The sequence below is a fragment of the Microtus oregoni genome, unplaced genomic scaffold, assembly GCF_018167655.1.
Source record: "Microtus oregoni isolate MIOR12 unplaced genomic scaffold, Mior012 000141F_ref0000236, whole genome shotgun sequence".
Classification (NCBI taxonomy): Eukaryota; Metazoa; Chordata; class Mammalia; order Rodentia; family Cricetidae; genus Microtus; species Microtus oregoni.
In genome coordinates, this window is record NW_024544791.1 from 712345 (window position 1) to 734807 (window position 22463).

A 22463-nucleotide genomic window follows, 5' to 3' on the forward strand; every position below is an offset into this window, starting at 1 on the left:
CTGCTTGGGAATCTATTATATCCTTCTCTGCCTAATTGTAGATCTCCATTCAACTTTGATGAAGTGTTTGTATCACTCCAAACATTGTATGGTAGTAGCGGTGTTTAGGAATAAAGGACTAGTTAAATCAAGAGGACTGAGTCATCTCATTGGATTGGTGTCATTTGGAAGAACCTTGAAACTTTGCCTCCTCTATTGTATCTCATTAGGACACACTGGGAAGTCTCCAGTCTTCATATGGGAACATGCTGACGCTCTGCTCCTGGATTACAAGTGTGAAAAGTGACCTTCTGTGGTTTATACACATGCCAGTCTAACAGATGATGTGTTGCAATTTGAAATCCACTTTATAATAAAATTCAGATATCCATATCAGTTTAAAAAGAGGACTTCAAAAAATTCTATTGATTGTTGCATATGGCTTTTAAATAACTATTAATAAAATAAAAAAATCAACACTTAGCTGGCTTGTCTTCGTTGATGAGTGACTTGAATGCTCTTTGCACACACTTATAGTTGTCTTCTCATTTAAAAGTTACTGCTTCATAGGAAATGCTTTATTTATTTTACATGTTTCTGTAACTGACCCATTCAACTATCTAGCGATACGGTTCATTTGAGGTATTTATCAACAATTCTAACATTTTTTTGTTTGTTTCTTGAGACAGGGTTTCTCTGTAGGCTTTGGAGCCTGTCCTGGAATTAGTTCTTGGAGACCAGGCTGGCCTTGAACTCACAGAGATCTGCCTTCCTCTGCCTCCTGAGTGCTGGGATTAAAGGTGTGCACCACTACCACCTGGCTCAATTCTAACAATTTTTAATCCTGATTTTTAATGGACAAAATTGAAGTAATTTTAATATATGCATGTGTGCCTAGTTGCACATGTGTGCAAATCCTTTGAACTAAGATTTGACTGTTGCAATAGCACTGTAGGAAGTATCTATAAAAATGTGTTTATTTTGTCTTTGACACTGAAAAAAATGATATCAAAATATCAGTTAGGATGAAAAAACTCTAAACTCTAATTTGAAAATATATTTTAATGCTGTAAATGAAAATAATAATTTAGTTGAATTGTTAAGCCATTTTACATTCATACCAGAGTAAAATATTTCAAAATTATTCTCACTGAACACTCTGGTATTCTTTTTACATATACAAAAGAGAAACAGGAATTAGTATACATGTAAAAAATTTATACATATATACAATCTGAATTCACTCAGAGGAAAGGGACATGAATTCACTCAGAGGAAAGGGAACAAGAAAATTTTATTTCCTGAAATAATCATCTCTCTCCCCCTCTCTCTTCCTCCCTCCCTCCTTTCTTCCCTCCCTTCTTCCTTTCATCTTTCCTTCCTTTCTTCCTCCAATCACATTTCTTTGCTTCAGATATTCATTTTCCCTGGAGCAAATATGAACAGAATGGATAAAAGGGAAAAATACACAATATGCTTACAAGAAAGTGTCTGTGGATCATGTGTTTTACCTTTAGCCAGATGTCAATTCATCACTCAGAAAGCACTTCACAGTTTCTGCCTCTCTCATGTGAAAATGGAAACAATGTTGAGTATATTTAATACAAAGTGAATAGGAATGATTTGTCAAAAAGTAAAACCAAACCATTCCTCACTTGCTCAGGCTGAACGCAAGAGTTTAATCTCTGGTCTAAAGACATATCAAAACTTGGTTTGAGTCTTTCAATCTCGGGAGCTGAGAACTGTGGAAATATTCTTATACCAGGACTTATCCATAAATATTGATGAAGAGATGGGTGAAATAAATACTGGAAATGCTGTTTCTCTTTCTTTGGCTTTCCCATTGCTTTAACTAATGAGTGAGAGTTTTGAGAGAAAATTGGGGTGACCATGGATGAGCAGGGGTTGAGAGGCCCTATCATACAACAAAAGTATATGCTCAACTATGTTCATGGCAGCATTGTTTGTAATAGCCAGAACCTGGAAACAACCTAGATGCCCTTCAACGGAAGAATGGATGAAGAAAGTATGGAATATATACATATTAGAGTATTACTCAGCAGTAAAAAACAAGGACTTCTTGAATTTTGCATACAAATGGATGGAAATAGAAAACACTATCCTGAGTGAGGTAAGCCAGACCCAAAAAGAGGAACATGGGATGTACTCACTCATATTTGGTTTCTAGCCATAAATAAAGGACATTGAGCCTATAATTCATGTTCCTAGAGAAGCTAAATAAGGTGAATCCAAAGACAAACACATAGGCATCCTCAGGAATATTAACCTTCATCAGGCGATGAAAGGAGACAGAGACAGAGACCCACACGGGAGCACCGGACAGAAATCTCAAGGTCCAAATCAGGAGCAGAAGGAGACGGAGCACGAGCAAGGAACTCAGGACCACGAGGGGTGCACCCACACACTAAGACAATGGGGATGTTCTATTGGGATCTCACCAAGGCCAGCTGGCCTAGGTCTGAAAAAGCATGGGATAAATCCAGACTAGCTGAATATAGCGGACAATGAGGAATACTGAGAACTCAAGAACAATTGCAGTGGGTTTTTGATCCTACTGCACGTACTGGCTTTGTGGGAGCCTAGGCAGTTTGAATGCTCACCTTAGGAGACCTGGATAGAGGTGGACAGTCCTTGGGCTTCCCACAGGTCAGGGAACCCTGATTGCTCTTCGAGCAGATGAGGGGGGGGGGGGACTTGATCGGGGGAGGGGGAGGGAAACGGGAAGCGGTTGTGGGGACGAGGCAGAAATTCTTAATAAATAAATAAATTAAAATAAAAATAATAATAAAAAAAAAAAAAAAAAAAAAAAAAAAGAATGCCAACTAGTACAAACTTTTTTTTTAACTATGGGAAGGAAAGATAAGAAGATGCACAATTTAGCTGGGCGGTGGTGGTGCATGCCTTTAATCCCAGCACTCAGGAGGCAGAGGCAGGCAGATCTATGTGTGTTCAAGGCCAGCCTGGTCTACAAGAGCTAGTTCCAGGACAGGAACCAAAAGCTACGGAGAAACCCTGTCTCGAAAATCCAAAAAAAAAAAAAAAAAAAAAAAGAAGATGCACAATTCGAGTTCTTCCCTCCAGCATTTCTATTTCTTTAGTCCCCTAGAAGAATTAATATTATTTTTGGGTCACCCCAATGTTTTGAAAGTATAAGGAAGGCAATAAGAAGAAAACAGAAATCTGACAACATAGGTTCACCTTGGAAGGAAATCATACTCACAGAGTTCCTGAATGAAAGAACAACTATTTAAAATTTAAAGCTTGTAAGCCAGATGGTGGCAACGCACGCCTTTAATTTCAGCACTCTGGAGGCAGAAACAGGTGGATCTCTGTGAGTTCAAGTCCAGCCTGGTCTAGAAGAGCTAGTTCCAGGACAGGCTCCAAAGTTACAGAGAAACACTGTCTTGAAAATCAAAACAAATGAAAACAAAAACAATTAAAGTTTGTGGAACTTGCAATTTGAGTTGAAATTTTGGACCTGCTGTACCCACAGAAACAAAATCTTTGTATAATGCTCAAATTCATGGTTTTAGTGCTATCATAGTCTAGATGTTTCATGATGAGTATTAATCCTTAAAGTGGTAGAAAGTAGTAAGTCATGAGGGCAGATCTTTAATAAATACAATTAACAAAACTTTTGTGAAGGCAGAGAATCCATCAAGTGAGTTTACACTCTTATAATAAAGATGTGAGGACGGCTTTGTGTAATTTTATCACATGAGAACAAAACTAGAAGATCTAGTTTGTGAAGAGTGGGTTCTTGTTGATATTCTCCGTGCCAGCTCCTAGATTTTGGATTTCTCATCCTCTCACTATAAGAAAGACATTTTCTGTTTGTAAATTATCCAGTCCAAGATATTTTATTATCACAGCCAATAATGAAAGAAGTAAGACATACAGTTGGTGGTTTTATTATTTTAGTAAAATCTAAAACATTCCTGCCACAAAGGTTTATGCCTGTAATCTTATTTGTTAGGGGCAGGAGGATCAGGAATGCAAGGTCATCCTCAGTTATATATTGAGTTCAAGAGTAGTCTGAGTTAAATAAGACCCCGCTTTATTTGAATAGGAAGAAATAGAAAACAACAGTAAGGAAAACCTCCCTATAGTTAAACTATTGTAAATTAAGTGATGAAAGGAGAAATTTCAAGACAGAATTATATTAGGATTAGTGGTGTGTTAGAGGTTATTTAGAGAGAAAAGATAAAACAATGAAATTATATCTACCAAGGCAGTTGAATTAGGCTGATGTGCTTGTAAGCCTTTCTTCCTAGGGATCAAACACCTGACATAAATTATTTCAAAAGTGGAATAGAGTTTTTTGATTGTGCCTTCAAACGATTTGGTCCACAGTAAACTGTTCCTTTATTTCTGGCCAATAACATAGGAGGAGGTATGAAAGAAAAAGTATATTTACTTCAATGAGGAGAGAGAGAAAGAGAGAGAGAGAGAGAGAGACAGAGACAGAGAGACAGAGAGACAGAGAGAGAGAGAGAATAGTACAAACACTAGGAATAAAAAAAATATTCCGAAAAGACCATGAAATATTTGCCAGTACTACTCCAATTAATCTCCAATTCCTCGCCTCATTCATCTCCAAAACTACACACTTAAATGACTAACCCATGAATAGAGTAAATCGTCTCATTGATGAGTTGAGAGCCCCCCAGATCTAGCTATGCCAAACCCTCGTTTTTTGCCTTAGATACCAAGTTCTTAACTTGGGAACATTTTAGGGAACAATGACAATGTAAATAACAGGGGACTCTGGTAAACCATTCTTGGATCTTCAGGAAATTTCTTAATGATAGTGGCATAAACATCTATATATAGAGAGCTTCATAGTTCCATATGCTTTATCGATATTGTCATTATGATAATTGTGATCATTAATGTCAATGTAATTTGGTACAATTAGTATTTTGGCGTCCCTTATTTATTTGTCTTGAATTCTTACTTATATTTTCTACCACTCATTTCAGGTGTTTAGTTTATCTATATTCACCAATACTCAGAAAATATTTGATTTGTTATAGACTATTATAGTGGTACTAATGGTATGATTAGCCCCTGTCAAATAATTCTGAGGATACTAATTAGCCCTCCCACCTAGTTGCAAGGGTATTTAGGCTTAAAAATATTGGTTCTAGAGGCAGTCTAGAAGATTATTTTGCTAACTTCTTTCTTTCTGTATAAGAACACTAGCTGGTGCCCAATGATTATTTAATAGTTGGGTATTTTTATAACCTGTTTTCCATTTTTACGATTGCATTCCTTTTCAAACTGCAAACACACCTTGGAAAATTTAAGCCCTCATTAACTCACATGGAACTTATAATGATGCCAGATTGTTTTTTCGGGCCTTGTAGAACTGAAGGAGTGAATAAAAAATGGATTGCAAAAATATAGAAAACAGTAATTAGAAGATTCAAAGAAAAACTCACTTTTATTATATCTAAATTAAAACATACATTTTGGATTTTCCAGAAGAGTGATAGGCAGCCATATAATCCCTGAAGAAAGAACTGTGTTAAGAGGTGCTTTTAGTATTAATAATTGACCAATTCATTTCAAAGAATGAATGTGTGAAGGACATTGGCCTTTCTTGCCATCCCCAATATAAAAATTAATGCATATAAATTTCATGTTAAGCCAAACTCTGAACATGTACCAGTCCTTTTATTCCTGACCATAAAGAAGCCAAGGAAGATCACAGAATATTGTCACAGACTATAAATTGTTGTAATTAGGAGCGGTGGGCTGCATCCCCGGCACCCAGCCGCCCCCACGGCTAGCTTTACCAGAAATAATTACACCGAAACTGTATTCTTTTAAACACTGCTTGGCCCATTATATCTAGCCTTTTCTCGGCTAACTCTCACACCTGGACTAGGCCATTTCTAATATCTGTGTAGCTCACGAGCTGGCTTACCAGGAATGATCTTAACCTGCAGCTGCCTGAAGTGGGAGAATCATGGCGACTCTCTGACTCAACTTTTTTCTCCCAGCCTTCTGTTCTGTTTACTCCTCCCACCTATGTTTTAACCTCTGAGGGCCAGCCAAGCAGTTTCTTTATTGCTTAACCAATGAAATCAACAGATTGATATATGACACTCCCCCATCAAGAAATTATTTCTCCAAAAACAACATTTTCATTTTTCTTTTTGGTTTGCTTGTTTTGTTGTATTAGCAACTACACTTAATCTTAGGTCATATATGCTCTAAAAACAAAACAAATCCTGAAATTAAAAATTTCAAGCCAAGTTTTTATTATTTTATTTTTATCATTATAAAGTGTTTTTGTGTCTCTCTATGTTTGTGTTTGGACATGAATGCATGTGCCTGCAGAGGCCAACACCATTGGTATCCCCTAAAGTTAGAGTTAGAGATGGTTGTGAACCACCAGATATGGATGCCTGGAGACAAACTCAGATGCTCTTGCAAGGGAGAGTACATCCCCTTATCTGCCAAGCCCTCTTTCTCCAGCCCTGCAAACACAAATGCTGCGACCCCTCAATGTCTTTCATTTCAGCATCTTCTTAGCAATAAACACTAAATGAAATGAACAGCTCTCAGTCTCTGTGACTGGACTCAGCACCCGGTTAAGCAGAAGACATGAAACTCTGGGAAGCTTCAATTTCCCGACTTCACAGTTCTCTGATTATTTTGGTCCCAATCTTTTATCATCTTTCTACAGATCTTTGACAACAGTGTTCATGGCACTAGCATTAAAGGACTCTGCCACAAAGTGAGTGCTCTTTTTTCACCTCCCTGACTTTAATTTTTTTTCTTTTAGAGAAACCATGAAATAACAGTGAAGTTTAAATCTCAGTTCATGCTGTGAAGGGAGCTCTTAGAACTGAGTCTGGATGGCAGCTTGAAGAGCTTGCCAGCCCCAAGGATTGTGCAGGTTTGCAATTGTACTTGGGTCTTTTAAAGTACAAGTTCTAAAAAAGAAAAGAAAAGAAAGGAAAGGAAAAATAGAGAAAGAATGACCTCATGTCACTTTCTTACATTCTAAATTTCTAGCAATGATCCTGAATTTAAAGACGGAGCAGGAAGGTCAGATTCTTACTTGAAGATGCTTACTGTGGGTCTGAGGAGTTGGACTACACTTGGGTACTTACCGAAGTCTAGTTACACGGTGGTCATCTCTCTCAGCGCCCCAGACAGGCACTTGGCTTTTAATAGGACGTGTACTTCAGAGATGGAACAAACTTGATGTGGTGTCTTTCAGAAAAGCGCCTTTTCCTAAATAAGCCACAGGAATGATAAGGTGCTGTGTGTAGCCAAGTGGAGATGTGGGTAGGTACATTTACATGTTTGGTTATGATACTTTAACAACGTGATGACTGTTGTGCTCAGTTACTGATTCCTATTTTAAAGAGATGGGGTTACAGTATTTAATAACAAAAAGGTTGCCTACACTACCCTATTAAATCTCAATCCTAGCCGGGCGGTGGTGGCGCACGCCTTTAATCCCAGCACTCAGGAGGCAGAGGCAGGTGGATCTCTGTGAGTTCAAGGCCAGCCTGGTCTACAAGAGCTAGTTCCAGGACAGGAACCAAAAAAGCTATGGAGAAACCTGTCTCAAAAATCAAAAAAAAAAAAAAATAGAAAAATAAATAAATAAATCTCAATACTTCGTACAATAGAGCTCAGGTCAAATTAGACTCTCCCACCTGTGTTAAGAAGCAGGAAGATTGTGTTGCTCCTCTACCATCACATACTCCCAACTCAAGGAGAATTTTGTTGAACTTGTTGTGCCTGTCTAGGAGCATCGCCTTCCTGTTATATCACATCTAAGAACAAATAGAAGAAAGCAGCCTTTCAGCCCTATGATTGGTTGACCCTAAGAGGACTGATTACGTAGCACCACCTGCTCCTAAGACTTATCTGGAAAGATACTTAACCCTAGAGTGTGTGGCCCAAAGAAAATGGTCCATGTTTCCATGGGAAGATGCTGAATTCTATGTGTAGCCCTTTCCACGGAAGGCTGACGGGACAGGTCTGTCTCATATAATTCATGTGTCATGACTTACAAAATTCTCCTTTTTGTACGTCAGGTGATGAATATGGGCCAAGGGCTGGAGTAAAACTTTTATAAGATTTCCTTTATAGGATTCTCAGACCCATCCCATAAGATAGAAGTTATATACCAATCTCCATTTATAAATACCTTAAATTCGCATTTAATTGTGTAGATCTGTGAGTCTGTGTAGAGTTATGCATGCATGCATGCATGCAGGAGCTCTCTGAAGCGATAGTGACAGGCAGCTGTGACCTGTCTAATGTTGTGGGTGTTGGGAATAGAGTTAGTGTCCTCTGTAAGAGCAGTAGGTGCTTTTAACTGATGATCCTCCCTCTCTCTGTGTCTCTCTCAACATTTAAGAAAATAAAAAGGTGAGATTGATGGCTTTGTGGGCAAAATCTCTAGTTATGTAAGTTGGAAAATCTGTGTTAAGAACCCACTTAAGGACTGGATGCATATTAGTGCCTGCAATTCCAATGCCCTATGGGACATGGGAGGCTGACAAAGAGTCTCCCCAGAAGTCCCATTGACCAGCTAACCAGGCTTATGCATCAGGGAATAGATCTCATCCCAAATGAAATGGAAAGGCAAGGACCATCCCCCAAGTTTGTCCTCTGGTGACGCATGTCTAGTGGCACATGAACTTGTTCAGGCATGCACACTTCCACACATACACATCTCACTCTGTCTCTGTCCCTTTTATCTGCCTTCCCTTACACACAATGACTTATGGAGGGCTGAGGGTGATCTACCAGTGGATAAAGTTATCATATGAGTCAGTTTCCCTAGGACTCATACAGAGATCTGTATCTGAGAGTGTATGCCTAAAACCCTGTGCTGAGAGCACATCTCCAGGTTCAATGAAGGACCCTGATTAAAAAACAAGGGGAGGAGCTAACAAGAAAAGATCCCAGATATTGATCCCTTGCCTCTGCTGGGATATACACACCTGCACTCACATGCACACACATACATACACCCCCTACATACACACAGAGTAAAATTAATAAGACAATGAAAGGGGAGATATTGTATGTAACTAGCACACTCTGAGGTATAGATAGTAGAGACAGTCAATATAGCCAGACTTTTAAACACTGCAGGTGCAGAGATTTAATGGGAAAAAAGAAGCTTAGTTACAGAACATTGGACAACATTTTTACAATGAGAATATGTGGTTGTTAACATTAAGTCATAGTTGGAAAGAAGATAAAGCAGATTAATGTTAGATTAGAAACATTAGTGGCTACAACAGCAAGACTTAGGAAAAGTGAGGAAATTATAATATAACATGTCTTCATTTTCTCTTTTCTGTTTTGATAGAAGTACCAGGGGCAGTCTGGATAAAGACTATAAACCAAAGCAAGTTCTGCATGGTCCGGGGTAAAAGGATGACATGAAAATTATCTTTAGCCTTCAGGCTCTGCATGCTTATCTGAAGCCCCCTCTTTCTCCCTGTGTAGCCAGGATCTTTCTAGAAATGCCCAAGTTCCTGAAAGTTCATTTTTCTCTCCTAGGACTTATAAAGTTTGTGATTCTCAATACCGTAGCGCATTTGAATTCCCAGGGACTCTGTCAGACAGCACACTCCTGCCTGGGTGACATCAGGCTTAGGTACCTGTACTTAACACAAACTCTTGAAGGATACAATAGCCACCAATCCATGTGTCATCATTATAATGACAGAGCACAGAACTGTTTGGGCTTTCAGATAGTCTATCTTTTTGTGGCCATTGGTTATTGCTCATCCTTTCTCTTATGAATTGTCATTGATGGTGGCGCTGTGAAGAGCCTCTCCTCCCCGTCCTTGATCCTGGCACTCCCTCTGCCTCCTGCTCCTCTACACATATTGCCTCTCCAAGTTTTCTTCTCTCTCCACACTTTCACTGATTTCTTTATCATCTATTTCTTTCTTTAAAGACATAAACTTAATGGGACAGAAACCTTTATTTTTCTCTGTAAAAACAAAAAAATATATATATGCTTTTATCTTATATGCATGGAGTTTCTGTCTGCATCTATGCATGTATACATATTTCTTCCTGGTACCCCTAAAGGATAGGCGAGGACATTAATTTACTGGATCTCTTAGAACTACAGTGACAATCTGCTGTGAGCCACCACATCAGTGTGTAAACTGAACCCAGGTCCACTGTAAAAGTGGTAAGCACTCTTAACCAACAAGGCACCTGTCTTGCCCTAAATTTTTATTTTTGAATCATAGCTAAATTTACAATATCCAGGGTATTCCTTGACACATTTTACTATTCAATGAGTGAATTTAATAATTTAATGGCAAGTCAAAGAACTGACTCAGTTGAATTTCAAGAATATATATATATCATATATGTATGTGTTTTATTTATATGACATATATACACATACATATATGTATATATATGACATAAGCATAAAGACTTCAAGGAATATATGTATAAAGAAAGTTGACATGAGCAAAAAAAGTGACTAAATAGCAGGAGTTCAAAGCAACATGAAATTTACACTACATCTAAAAGGGCCACTAGGTGTCCTTCAGATGTTACCATCTGAACACCTCTAACTGCACATCCATTTCCTTATAGAATGTGCAAGCTTTGTTAATTAAGAAAGTTTGTACAGTAAGATCCATGCTCCTCCTATTATTAGGTCATTCAGATTTTATAGACCCAGTGGAAAGACACACGTGGAAAACAGAAAGTATAATTTTATATTTTCAAATTAATCTGGCATTTTTCCCTTGGTAATTTTTTCTATTAGTCACTGTATTTGTTCTAAGTTGAATACTTTTTATAGTGTAGTACAATCTCTTATAGAAACAAGACTTTCCATCAGTTACGGTGGTATGCATTTATAATCCCAGCATACAGGAGGCAGAGGCAGGAGAATTGCCACAAATTCAAGGACATCTTAGTCTACACAGTAAATTATAGAATGGCCAAGATTATAAAAGAATATAAAAATAGAGAAACAACAGAATATAGAAAACAAGAAAGATCGAGATAGAGACTATGGTGGGAAGGAAAGAGAGAAAGAAAGAAAGAAAGAAGAAATATAAAGGAAAGAAAAAGACCAAAATGTTCACCAGTAAAATAGTTACAGAAAAAAGTACCTTTGCTCATCAGTATTGGTTAATCCTATTTTATAGGGAAGATATTTTTTTATCATGGTTCCTTCTTCTGAGATGAGTTTTTGGTGAAACAAAATAGGTATGTTTTAAGAAATATGATTTTACCACAGTATGAATAGAATTAATGGAAAACAAAGTAATTTAAAAATTAATGTGTACATAGTGTGAGTGAATTACATTGGGCAAATCTCTGTCATGCAATTCCCATGTACACTAAAGCCATCTAAGGATTGGGCTTCCTAAGGTGAACTACACAGAGTGCTATTGACCAAACTGAGAACAGAACATGATAGCTCTCCTGCTAGTTTAAAGTCAGAAGAGACGCTTGTTGTTGTAAGCATGAGAGAGAAGACACACCTTGGACATGCAGTTCTGTGTGATCACTGTTAGCATTGTGTGTTTTCACTTGGGGTTGTGGGAAACCCTGTTACCATGGTACTTCAGAGACCTTATGTCTATTTGTGTTATCTAAAGAGTTCTCTTCGCCACTCTGTGTCTTTCCTGCCAACAGGTTGGCTTCTGCCCTGGGTGAAAAGCTGCCTTTCTTTTGTTTGCTTGTTTGTTTGCAGGTGTTCTTTTCAATAAAAAAAAAAGGCATAGCCTATCTCCACTCCGGATAGTCACAACTTCATTCTTTCTCTCAGTAGCCACATTGTGCTTCGTATTTGTGGAGATGCTACTGTTAAGATTGCACGGGGCAGAAGGGAAATAAGATTATATCTGAAAACATGGATATACATGGATCTTGTTGCTTTCTTCAAGTTTCTTCCTAATGTTTCCTTTATTTCTGAGAGGTTAAATTTGGGTCTTGAAGGATTTTCCTTCCACTTCCGCACTTTCAAGGCAACTTCAGATTAACACCTTCTACATCTTTTTAAATTTATTCATATTTTATGACTTCCTTTAGGATGGCTGTATTAACTTGAAGTGCCCATTTTAGGTATATTTTAAATAAATTCCATGACTATTTGAGTATTTATTTCATATTATACAAGGCAATTATGAAATATATTGTGGAGAAAGGCCCCCAGGAAAGACATAATTTATAGAAATACACTGCAAGAAAATCAGAAAGGAGTGTGATATGAAATGATAAGAACCGTCAATCCCATATATAATAATAATTTAAAAAACACTTTAAGTCATATATTTTAAAGCAGTCATCCTGGCCAGGTCAGTGTTATGCTTCGGCTTGCCTTTCCAGTGATCACTGTACAAAACGTGTAATAGAGATAAATACTGAACAATGCATTCAGACTGCATCTGATATTCATCTGTGTCATTTTTTCTTACATGCACTAGAATTGGATGGCTTTTTGCAGTTTTTATTTCCTGTGCTCTAAATTTCTTTACTTTGGAACCTGAGGCCTGTAGACATTGTTTATGAGTTGCATATCAATTCTTGGCCAGGCTAGAAGAACATTAACTGCAATTACACAGTAAAAAAATAGGTTAAGAACTGAAGTATGCAGCCTTTTTTTCTATTTCTAGTTATTGGCTAGTCCCTCTGTCTTCCTATTCTCATATTAAAATAAAGGACAAACGGCATATTTATTAATTCTCTATAGACATAGTATACTTTTTCATAAGAAGCCTTTAAAGCTTATAATGGATTCACAATACATAATGGATTCAAAATTACAAGGGTTAGTGTAATTAAAATATCAAAACTTTTCTTGCCAGAAACTCCATTTTTTGTTATCACAGAAATACATGTTTTCTGAAATATGGCATATGGAGCTGATAGGTAGGAAGTCCTTTGGATAGATTTTCCAAGCTGGTTAAGATTTGATAGATATAAACTGTTGGGGAGACATACCAACTGAAGTAAGTTGAATGATTATAGTATTTTATCACCTGAAACAGTTGTTCTCAATCTTGAAAATGTTGCAACTGATTAATACAGTTCCTTTTGTTGTGCTGCATCCCACCCTTATGATTATGTTCATTGCTATTTCATAACTAATTTCATTACTGTTATAAGTCATAATGTAAACATCTGTGCTTTCTAATGGTCTCAGATGACCCCTGTGAAAGTCATCTGACACTCAAAGGGTCACAACCCACAGGTTGAGAAACCACTGACCAAAAGGAAATAAAGACTATCCTGAAGTAACACCCAGAATTTTTCTGGAACATGCATAAATGTCCATTTGCAAAGCATTTCTAGTGCTTGAGAAGCTTTCTGGCAATTGCAAGATTGCCAATGTGCTTTTTTTCCTCATCCAGCTAACATTCAGGTATATGATGAAGTTAGTTCTCTGTAAATAAATGACTAAAAATGTAATATTGTTAAGTCAAATTTCCTCCCTCCCTCCTTCCATCCATCCATCCCTCCACCCCTTCCTTTTTTTTTGTTCATAAAAACCCCATGTAGAAAAAAATCTTTGTCATCATACCAGAAGTTCAGTCAAGTTTAGTTTCAAATACTATGATACAGGCAATCATAAAATGGCCCAGCATTCATACTTAGTGTAGAGAACGACAAAACCTTGTAACACATTTTCCCTGTGTGCTTTCGACAAAGGCTGATATAAAGATAGCTCACTTTATCACTTTATATGAATGTAAAGAATTTCTTTAAGAATTAAATGTCAATACCATTTACTCATAGAAACACAGAGTGTCCTAGGTAAGCATCCATCCCATTAAAAAGATGTGCAAAATAAACACAGGTCCTTTATGCCTCTAAGAATCTAAAACTATTTTTGAATATTTTCTATTTTAAGCTGCAAGGTTATTAAGCATTTTAATGAAAATACCATGGTGTTTTAATTGTGCATAAGCAGACTCTGAGAAGCTGTATTTGTCAATGCTTTCAGATCATCGCTAGACCTTTATTGCTAGAACTTTAGGGACAGTTATGAGCTGTACCCCAAATGAACCACAATTTGCTTTTTATCATAAAGAGTGGCACTAATATGATCATGTATCAGTTTGAAAAATTTGTGGCTTGAAATTAATATTGGCTAACTTCCAAAATGAAATTGCTGTTGTCAAGAAGACATAAATCACTGTTTTGAATACTTATATTAATTTGGCACTGATCGTGAAGGCTGTTTTTTATTGGAGGGTCAAGCAGATTTTGATTTGTGTTGTTTGGGGATATGTCCCCCATTTTATGATGATTAGTCCGATAAATACTGTTGCTTTCACTTTTCCACACTTTTGTCTGTGAGCCAATATGGTTAATATACTTTGGATCTTTGTAATAGAGGTATATGGAAGACATATACTACTTTGTCTATGTGAACATTTTGTTTATGAAATACTGTTTAATATTACTCAAGCTCAATACTTCATGCTACATATCAGAATATCATACCTTCAGGCATTCAGAACTGCTTGTTGTCAATAGAATTTGTGGTAAGACCTTGACAATATATCTTAACAGTTTTAGGCAGGCAATTTTTATTTCTGAGAATTATTACTGAGAAACAAAGACCCTCACCACATATTGCCAAAATAAAATGATACTATACAGTGAGCAAATTGATTTTTGATCTCTCTAATGAGTTATGCGATTACTTCATTCTAAACCGTGTCTCCTGTTTTAGAGGGGTTTGCCACAGTTTAAATGGAAACTAAAATATGTTTTAAGAAAATGTCTCTAAAAATCTCAATTTTCTTTGTAGACATCAATGCTTAATCTGATAAAATTTTAACTTCTGTTTTGTCAAAACCTGTCATTTCTGCTTAAAAATATAAGGAATTATAAGTCATTTTTAATAAATCTAATAGAAACATAAATGGACCTTACTTTTAAAGAACTGCTTTATTACTGATTTTTGTTGATGTGTCCACTGGGAAAAAAAACACGGTCTACTCAAATGATAAAAAAATGACTGTAATTATGGAATAATAAAGAGCTCGTTCTCATTGGGTAGAATGGTGATTAATGCTACACTAAAAATAAGGTATCCCCAAAGAATGTCTGCATTTGTCAGTCTGTGAAACAGGCTATCACCAGTCCCTTCTGGGACGCTAGCTTGTAGTAATAAGGGCGGCGGGGCTGCATTCCCAGCACCCCGGCCGCCTGCTTGGCTAGCTTATGCCCGAAATAGCAACACACAAACTGTATTCACTTAAACACTGCTTGACCCATATCTATCTAGCCTCTTCTAGGCTAACTCTCGCACCTGGACTAGCCCATTTCTTATCATCTGTGTAGCACCGGTCTTACCGGGAAGATTCTAGCCTAGTCCATCCTGGGTCAGAGCTTCATTGCGTGCATCTTCCCAGGAGCGGGGAGCATGGCGTCTCTCTGAGGCGTCTGCCCCTGAGAGGAGAGCTGTGGAGTCTGAGCTCACTTCCTCTTCCTCCCAGCATTCTGTTCTGTTTACTCCTCCCACCTATCTTCTAACCAACGAGGGCCAAGCAGTTTCTTTTTATTTAACCAATGACCTTCCTCCATCACTAGCTTCATTTGATTCTGAATCATTTCTATGATATGATATGTGTATATGATAACTCCTTTTGATTTGTGGTTCTTCATGCCTTTGCTCCTCTCACTCTGCTGTTTTTAATATGCAAAGCTGGCAATTTTTTCATTTTATTTCATTTCATTTCATTCTTCCTTCAGATCTAGCAGCCTCACAAGTAGCATGAGGTAACAAATAGCCTTAGTTCTTGCTCTGCGACAGATTAATTTTATTTCTTTTCACAATAGCAAAGCACAAATTTGACCATATATCCTTTGATTGCTCTAAAAAATTAAGATTAAAGCATAAAATTATAAAACTCTCGGCTTGATAATAAAAATGGATTTAAATCCTATTTTACCATTTGTTTTCTTTAGTCTATGATACAGTCAAGCTTCGGTGAGATGTGAGTATTGCCAATAGCCAGTGTTCTGTTAAACATTCACATTTTAGAAGCAAGTTTCAATGATTACTACATGAAGATGCTGTCTTCAGAATTTATTATTTTTACTGACATGCTTTCTATATCAAATGTCTTGGAAATGAATTCAAAGACTTGCATATACTTTCTTTTACTATTATCTTTAAACAAGTCTCATGATGGGCCAGGGGCAAGAACTGGCAAGGTTTCTTTCAACAAAAGCTTTCAAGTCTTCATTGTTACTATTCAACCACCCTTAGCTAAGGAAACAAGGGGTGGGATATGGTGAGATAAGAGAGGCATGGTTACTTAAGTGTGTGGTTGGGTACTGTCTTAATTAAGAATGGGTCATGGTTGTCACATTAATTTTGATTTTATAAAACATCATTTGTCTTTTTAGTTAAGTCATCTGGAACGTCAAAAATTATACATGGAACAAATATGTCACTCATATCACCTTTATTCCAGATTTTCTTGGAAAATTGTGTCTGTTCTTTATCACCTTGTGTCAGAGTGATTGTTTTAATATGGAAAAATGGAAGTGATGCATTTCATTATGAGAACTGAACAAAGGGTAATGCAATCAAGTATTCAAAAATTGTCCTTTGAGTTAGAACGAAGTGATCTTTTGTAGTGATGGATTTGCTTCTTCACCAGGATATTTTCTCCTGCATGGGGAAGTATATACTTCTTATATCTTTGAGTTAGGAATTTTACCAAGGTCAGACTGACCCATCCATGATGATTTCAATTGCTCCAGGGAAGCAAAGCAATGCTCATTATAGTCATAACTCAAAACTTCAAAATGGGAGGGGGAAGACCGACTTGTAAGAATCTGAATCTTTTCTGTAGTCAGGCAATAATTGTATAGTTCATGAATTACTTTTGAAAACAAAGTTGCTTTTTATGATCAACTCAATCATTTGTCTTTTAAAAAAACATGCAATAATAACAATGTGTTATGTGTTATACCTGAAATAAAGCTGCTTCAAAAAGTCACGATTTTCAAGTGACCACAGCAAGCATAAAAAAACCCTAAAATCAATAAAAACATCTTTGAAAGAAAATCTCCAACATGATTTTGAAAATATTTTGGGAACTGTTTTGACAAATTTGAAAGAACTGACATATAATTCGGTACACATTCAACTGTATATTTCATGGCTATTTTTTTTATTGACTATTCAAGATTCAGTATAGCTCAGTACCTGACTGTATTTTAGGAATGAATTTTTCTCATGGCACAGGCTGATGTACTTTTAAGTAGACTAACCTAGCACATAGTAAATCTTTGTTAGGGTCAGTGAATATAAATAATAACAGCAGCAAGAATGACGCAACCCACACTTTCATTGACACGTGCTCTATAGTGCTCGAGATAGAAATAGGAAAAATGTGGGTCATGTAGTTTAATATTATAAAAATATGGAAAGTAAGGTCCAAAGGAGCAATTATAGTAATATTATCAAATAAAAACCTCTAGTCAATAAAGCATAGATGGAGATATTTTTGCATAATAATCCTGAAAGACTATGAGACATGGTTTGTACTTTAAAATGTAAGGAACTACAGTTTTAATATAATATTTCTAAAAGTTTAAACTCATCATATTGCTTAAATTGTTCATGTCCTGTAGAAATTACTCAAACAACTCGATTGTTTCCTTTGCAGTGTCCTGAAAATATCATGTTCATTTAAGTCTGTAAATGCTAGAATAGCCATCTTTGAAAAGTGGAATGACATTCACTTGGTAATCATTTCCACATGGGGAGGTCATAGAGACCTGGAGGCAGGCTGTGTGTTTGAGGATTATAGTAAATTGCAAAACACAATTTTATCCTCATTGTGTTTCAGAATACTTCAGTATTTACCCTCATTGTTATAAACCTCATTTGAGGCATTTGAAAAGTCCAAAGAAAACATGTCATGTACATAAATTAAAAATCATCCTTATATCCAATATATAAACATGGCTGTGATTTAAAACTGGACAAACACAATATATTAAAGAGGCATGGGGTAAAAAATAAAATAATTTTTTACTATATGAAAAAGGTAAAACAAAGAGATGACTGGGAAATCCATGTTCTATTTAAATTATTTTCATTCTATATTTGTAGAATATCTATAAAGAATTGTATGGTGATTTTCAAGAATAAGTCTTTGGAAATTATACAAAGACAGAAAGACAGGCAAATCTATATTAATCAACAAAGAGAAACATTTGATTAGAGTATAGCAATAAAATAAAATATTCATAATTTTAGTTTATTTTTTGTTGGATTTATTAATAATCTTTATATATATTTATATGTATGGCTTTGAGCAAAGACAAAAGACATATTCTAACTCTTCCCTGGTCATACAATGGCAAGATTAGCATTTTCTTCATCTTCTCAGCAGCAAAAGATCAATAGTTCAGTTCTTTCTGTACAGATTAAAACTCCAAACTTGAGCTTATATGTACAGAGAAAAAAAAAGTCATGTTCACCTAGCACTGTTCCTTTATATTACAGGAATGTGAATCACTTTCTCCTTAATCTAAATATGTGTATATAAATACACATTCGTACATATGTATATTTAATTTACCCTGTACCATTTTGTTAGCTTAGCATATAAACCTTAGACTTCTTTGTCCATTCTCGTACAAAATGAATAAAAATTTTTATGGTTCCACTGAATGATCATGCAGTTTAGTCTTGGTGATGTTTCCATGGTGCTCAAAAAGTTTTATGTATAAAAAATATATTACTAACAAACCCATTAATTCTGTCAAATGTAGGCCTTTAATAATTTAAAGGACTAGTGCATGATCTTAATATATTGATGCTAATCTTTATATTTTAATAAAATAGAGGAGTTTTGTACTGATACATAAATGGTCTTGTAACTTTCCCATAGATTCTAGGTAGGCTGAATGATCTCTTTGACATCATTCCCAACAGGCTGTCATTGGTCATCACCATGTCAGTAATGAATAACATTGCATTGCCTAGCATTGTACATTGTTTCCATACAAATTAGGATCTGTTAGCAATTAATCATAACAACTCTTTTTGGTTTTATAGGGGTTAGATCCATAAAAGGCATAACAGGCAAAAATGGATCCACTTTATAACCATTGCTTCTGCTTTAGTTTCCGGTCCTCAAGTCTATCTAGAGGCCCTGTGCCATCAGAATGTGTAGATTTTAAGTTCTTAAGTGGACCATCCATGCCTGTACTACTAAAGACCTCCACTTCAGGTCACACTCTTGAGTTATTTACAGAAGTCAGACATTAAAAATCCTCCCATTGTGGTCCAATCATACTCCAAATGTGTGGGACGCAGTAAGCCCAGGTGCTCTCTAAGAGGCTGATGCTCATGGAAAGAATTAAGGAAACAAAGGAACAAACAAACAATGCTTACAGACAGATCAACTTCACCCCTGCTTCCTGTCGCCGCAGTCACACTATGTCCAGCACATTTGAAAGAACAAATCTCCTGTCTGTCTAAGGACTATGTTGGTTTCCACATGCCTTAAGATTTACTAACAGCTTAGTTACAATATATAGAGGGCAAATGTGCATTTCCAAACAGATGTGATGATATATTATATTTATTTCTTCACATTAATATCACAATAAACTACCAACTAACATGAAGACACAAAACATAGTTAACTCCAAACCAAGCTGTGATTTGCAAATAATTGTTTAAATGATAGTAACAGCGATAATATTAAATTAAAGTGAAAAACCTCACTTCTAGATTTAAGTCAGAGATCCAAGTCAGCCTTTTAAGAATTTTAAAAGACACAATTAAGGAATTGTTATATCCTCTAGAAGTGAGAAATACTGTAAGCCTTTTCTTACAATTACTGATTGGAATCTACTTTTTTTTTTTTTTGCCCCCAAAAGCATGCCAGGACTAGTTTCAGATGCTTGATTATGTCAATAAGGAAGAAAAGTAATAATTTTTGGTGTAATACAAGCAATTTGTAGATCCAAGCATACAATTTGCATAAACTATTATTGCAGGTTAAAATAATATTGTAGGTCTGAAGCCATTGCTTTACAGTTGAACAATTATCACAATTATTCGGTTTTGTGAAATGTAAAACTCTTCAGTTTTGAAGTGAAGCCATAAAACTGAATTCTAAACAGTGAGTGACTTTTACCTCTACACAACACAGGTAGTTACTTTTACTTGGGTTGGAAAGTTATTTACAATTAACGTCGACTGAGTCTTGGTAAAAGTCCAGTAACACATGAGGACAACTACCTCCTCACCCTTCCTGCCGAATCAATGGCCACGTCTGAGGTCAGAAAAAACCTTTGCCATGGCAATGTTTTGTCTCCTGTGGTGGCTGAGCATGTAGTGTGTGTTTGTTCACCTAAATCAAAATTGAAAGCACCAAAATACACTTTAGAGCTATAAACTGGGATTTGGTTATTTTCATCCTGCATAATCAATAATTTGGATGCAGAGGCACAGCTAACGAAAGAAAGCGTTGATTGGTGCTGCTTTGGAACTAATGGGAGTTGCCTTTTGAAAACTCGAGTTTTGATGCCATCGACCCCAAGAACTCTTCATAAAAGAGAGGAATACACATATCAAAGGAATTAAGTAAAAGTATGTTAGAAATCAATGATCTTACAACAACGTGTTTAATCCTTTAATGGATTTAAAGAAAGGAAGACATGTAACACTGAATGCTATACAAGTCTTTAGAACTTCTCTTGGGCATTTATATATAGTGATATATATTTAATTGTATATGTATATATGTTTTTTTTTACATTTGCATGTAGGCCAGAGCTGTCTAAAATATCTTTTCAGAGTAGGCTATAGGGCTCTATCATGAGATAGAATAAAATAATATCTGGGAATATTCTGTTTCCTAGAGTATTTCTTTTCTGTTTTGACAATCAGCAAGAATCATAAATTTGAAGCGAAACGTGGTTTTTCTGTATCTGGGTCTGTGTTTAAGACTGAGGGAGATTCTCTCTGCACAGCTGCTGGTGGTGGGGGTGCCGGAGGCACTCCTCGGTTAGGGGGAATGGCTCCCGAGGACATCTGTCGGAACAAGGTGACACGTTGTGGCACTGTGCTCCTGCCCCCTGCCTGAAGGCCCGTGCTGTGGACAGCTGCCACGGGCTGAGGGATGGAGGCCAAGGACTCGCCCACAGTGGGATGAGGTCTGGAGATCATAGTGGACACCTCATGTGGCAGCGAGGGCTGCGAAGCCGAGAGGGGCCTGACTTCTCTGGTCAGGTTGGTGTTATGAAGTGCCTGCGTGCTCTTATGCACTTCATTTTTCGGGGTGGAGCTCCCAGGTGTCTGTGGCTGTTGTTGCTGTTGCTGCTGTTGCTGGGGTGGTGGCGGTGGCTGAGTCTGCGGTGCCTGAGACTGCTGTAGCTGCTGAGGCTGCTGCATGAGCGACAGCTGGGAGGCTGTGGGAGAGGCATAGTGGAAAGTTCGTGTGGCCAGGGGGCTCTGTACAGGAGGACTGCAGACTGCTGTGGTGTAGGAGCAGGGCGAGAGGATGGCCGAGGGTTGGGGCGTCTGTGTGCTGGGGCTGGGCGAGTGCAGGTTGCTGTGAGACAGGCTGGTCGCGGTATAGACGGGTGGAGACTGTGTCCTCATGCGGGAGGTTGGGGTGGTGGTTGATGATGTGCAGTTCAGGGCGGTCATCTGAGGGTAGTTGATCGGAGGGATAGCCTGGACCATCTCTCTGTCGTGTTTCACAATCTGCTTGAGGATCTCGTTCTCCTGATTGTTGAAAACACCAGTGTTCAGATCCTTCTGGAACTTCTGAAGGAGAATGGAGTTTTTCTTGCCTATCAGCAAAGGAAAAATAGGCACTTAGACAGACTGAAAGGAACTAAAAATGCCACAAGAGACTGGCTACTCCAGGGTGATGTATGTCAGCGTTAGGACCCACGGGTTTAAAAGTCGAGAACTTAACCTGTCATCGCCAAACAGAAGTGAAACATCTGCCTCGTGAATAGTGTTGCATCTGCTTAGAACTAGGGAAATAGAAAGACTAAAGATGGCAAAAGGAAAGATGCTTCCTAGAAGAAATGTACACGTTTAACAGGAGCGAAATTTGAGGAGTTGAACCATTATTTTAATTTCGAGTTGTGTCTACAAGGTGAGGCAATGGGAAATGAGTGGCCACATTGGACATCTGCTCTGGGACACACCGTCAACGAAAGGCTTTAGATAGAACCATTTACGCCAGGGTCCAGATTGGGAAGCAGTTGTCTTCATCGCATTTATAACATGGGAAGGTTAAGATTGTTGCTTAGAAGTCTGAGTTGGAGAGGGAAGAGGCTGTGAAAAAGGAAGGAACTCTGACTGTGAACCCTTGCTCCTGGTGACTAATTGACTTCCTTTTAATCATCTGGGTTCCCGTAGAAAGGCAATCCCTCAGATCAGACCCAGGTTGCTGAATCTGATACTGTTTTTGATATAC

At 37.2% G+C, this 22463-nt stretch overlaps 1 protein-coding gene across 1 annotated transcript in view; it reads right to left on the reverse strand.

Annotated features, from left to right (window-relative positions):
* Positions 1-15487: 15487 nt before the first annotated feature.
* Hcn1 (hyperpolarization activated cyclic nucleotide gated potassium channel 1) overlaps positions 15488-22463 on the reverse strand; it is a 359593-nt gene continuing 352617 nt past the window's right edge. The window contains exon 8 of the mRNA XM_041646700.1: positions 15488-21825. Within this exon, the coding sequence (XP_041502634.1) occupies positions 20924-21825 (902 nt within the window). The 3' untranslated portion in view covers positions 15488-20923. The remainder of the gene's footprint in view (positions 21826-22463) is intronic.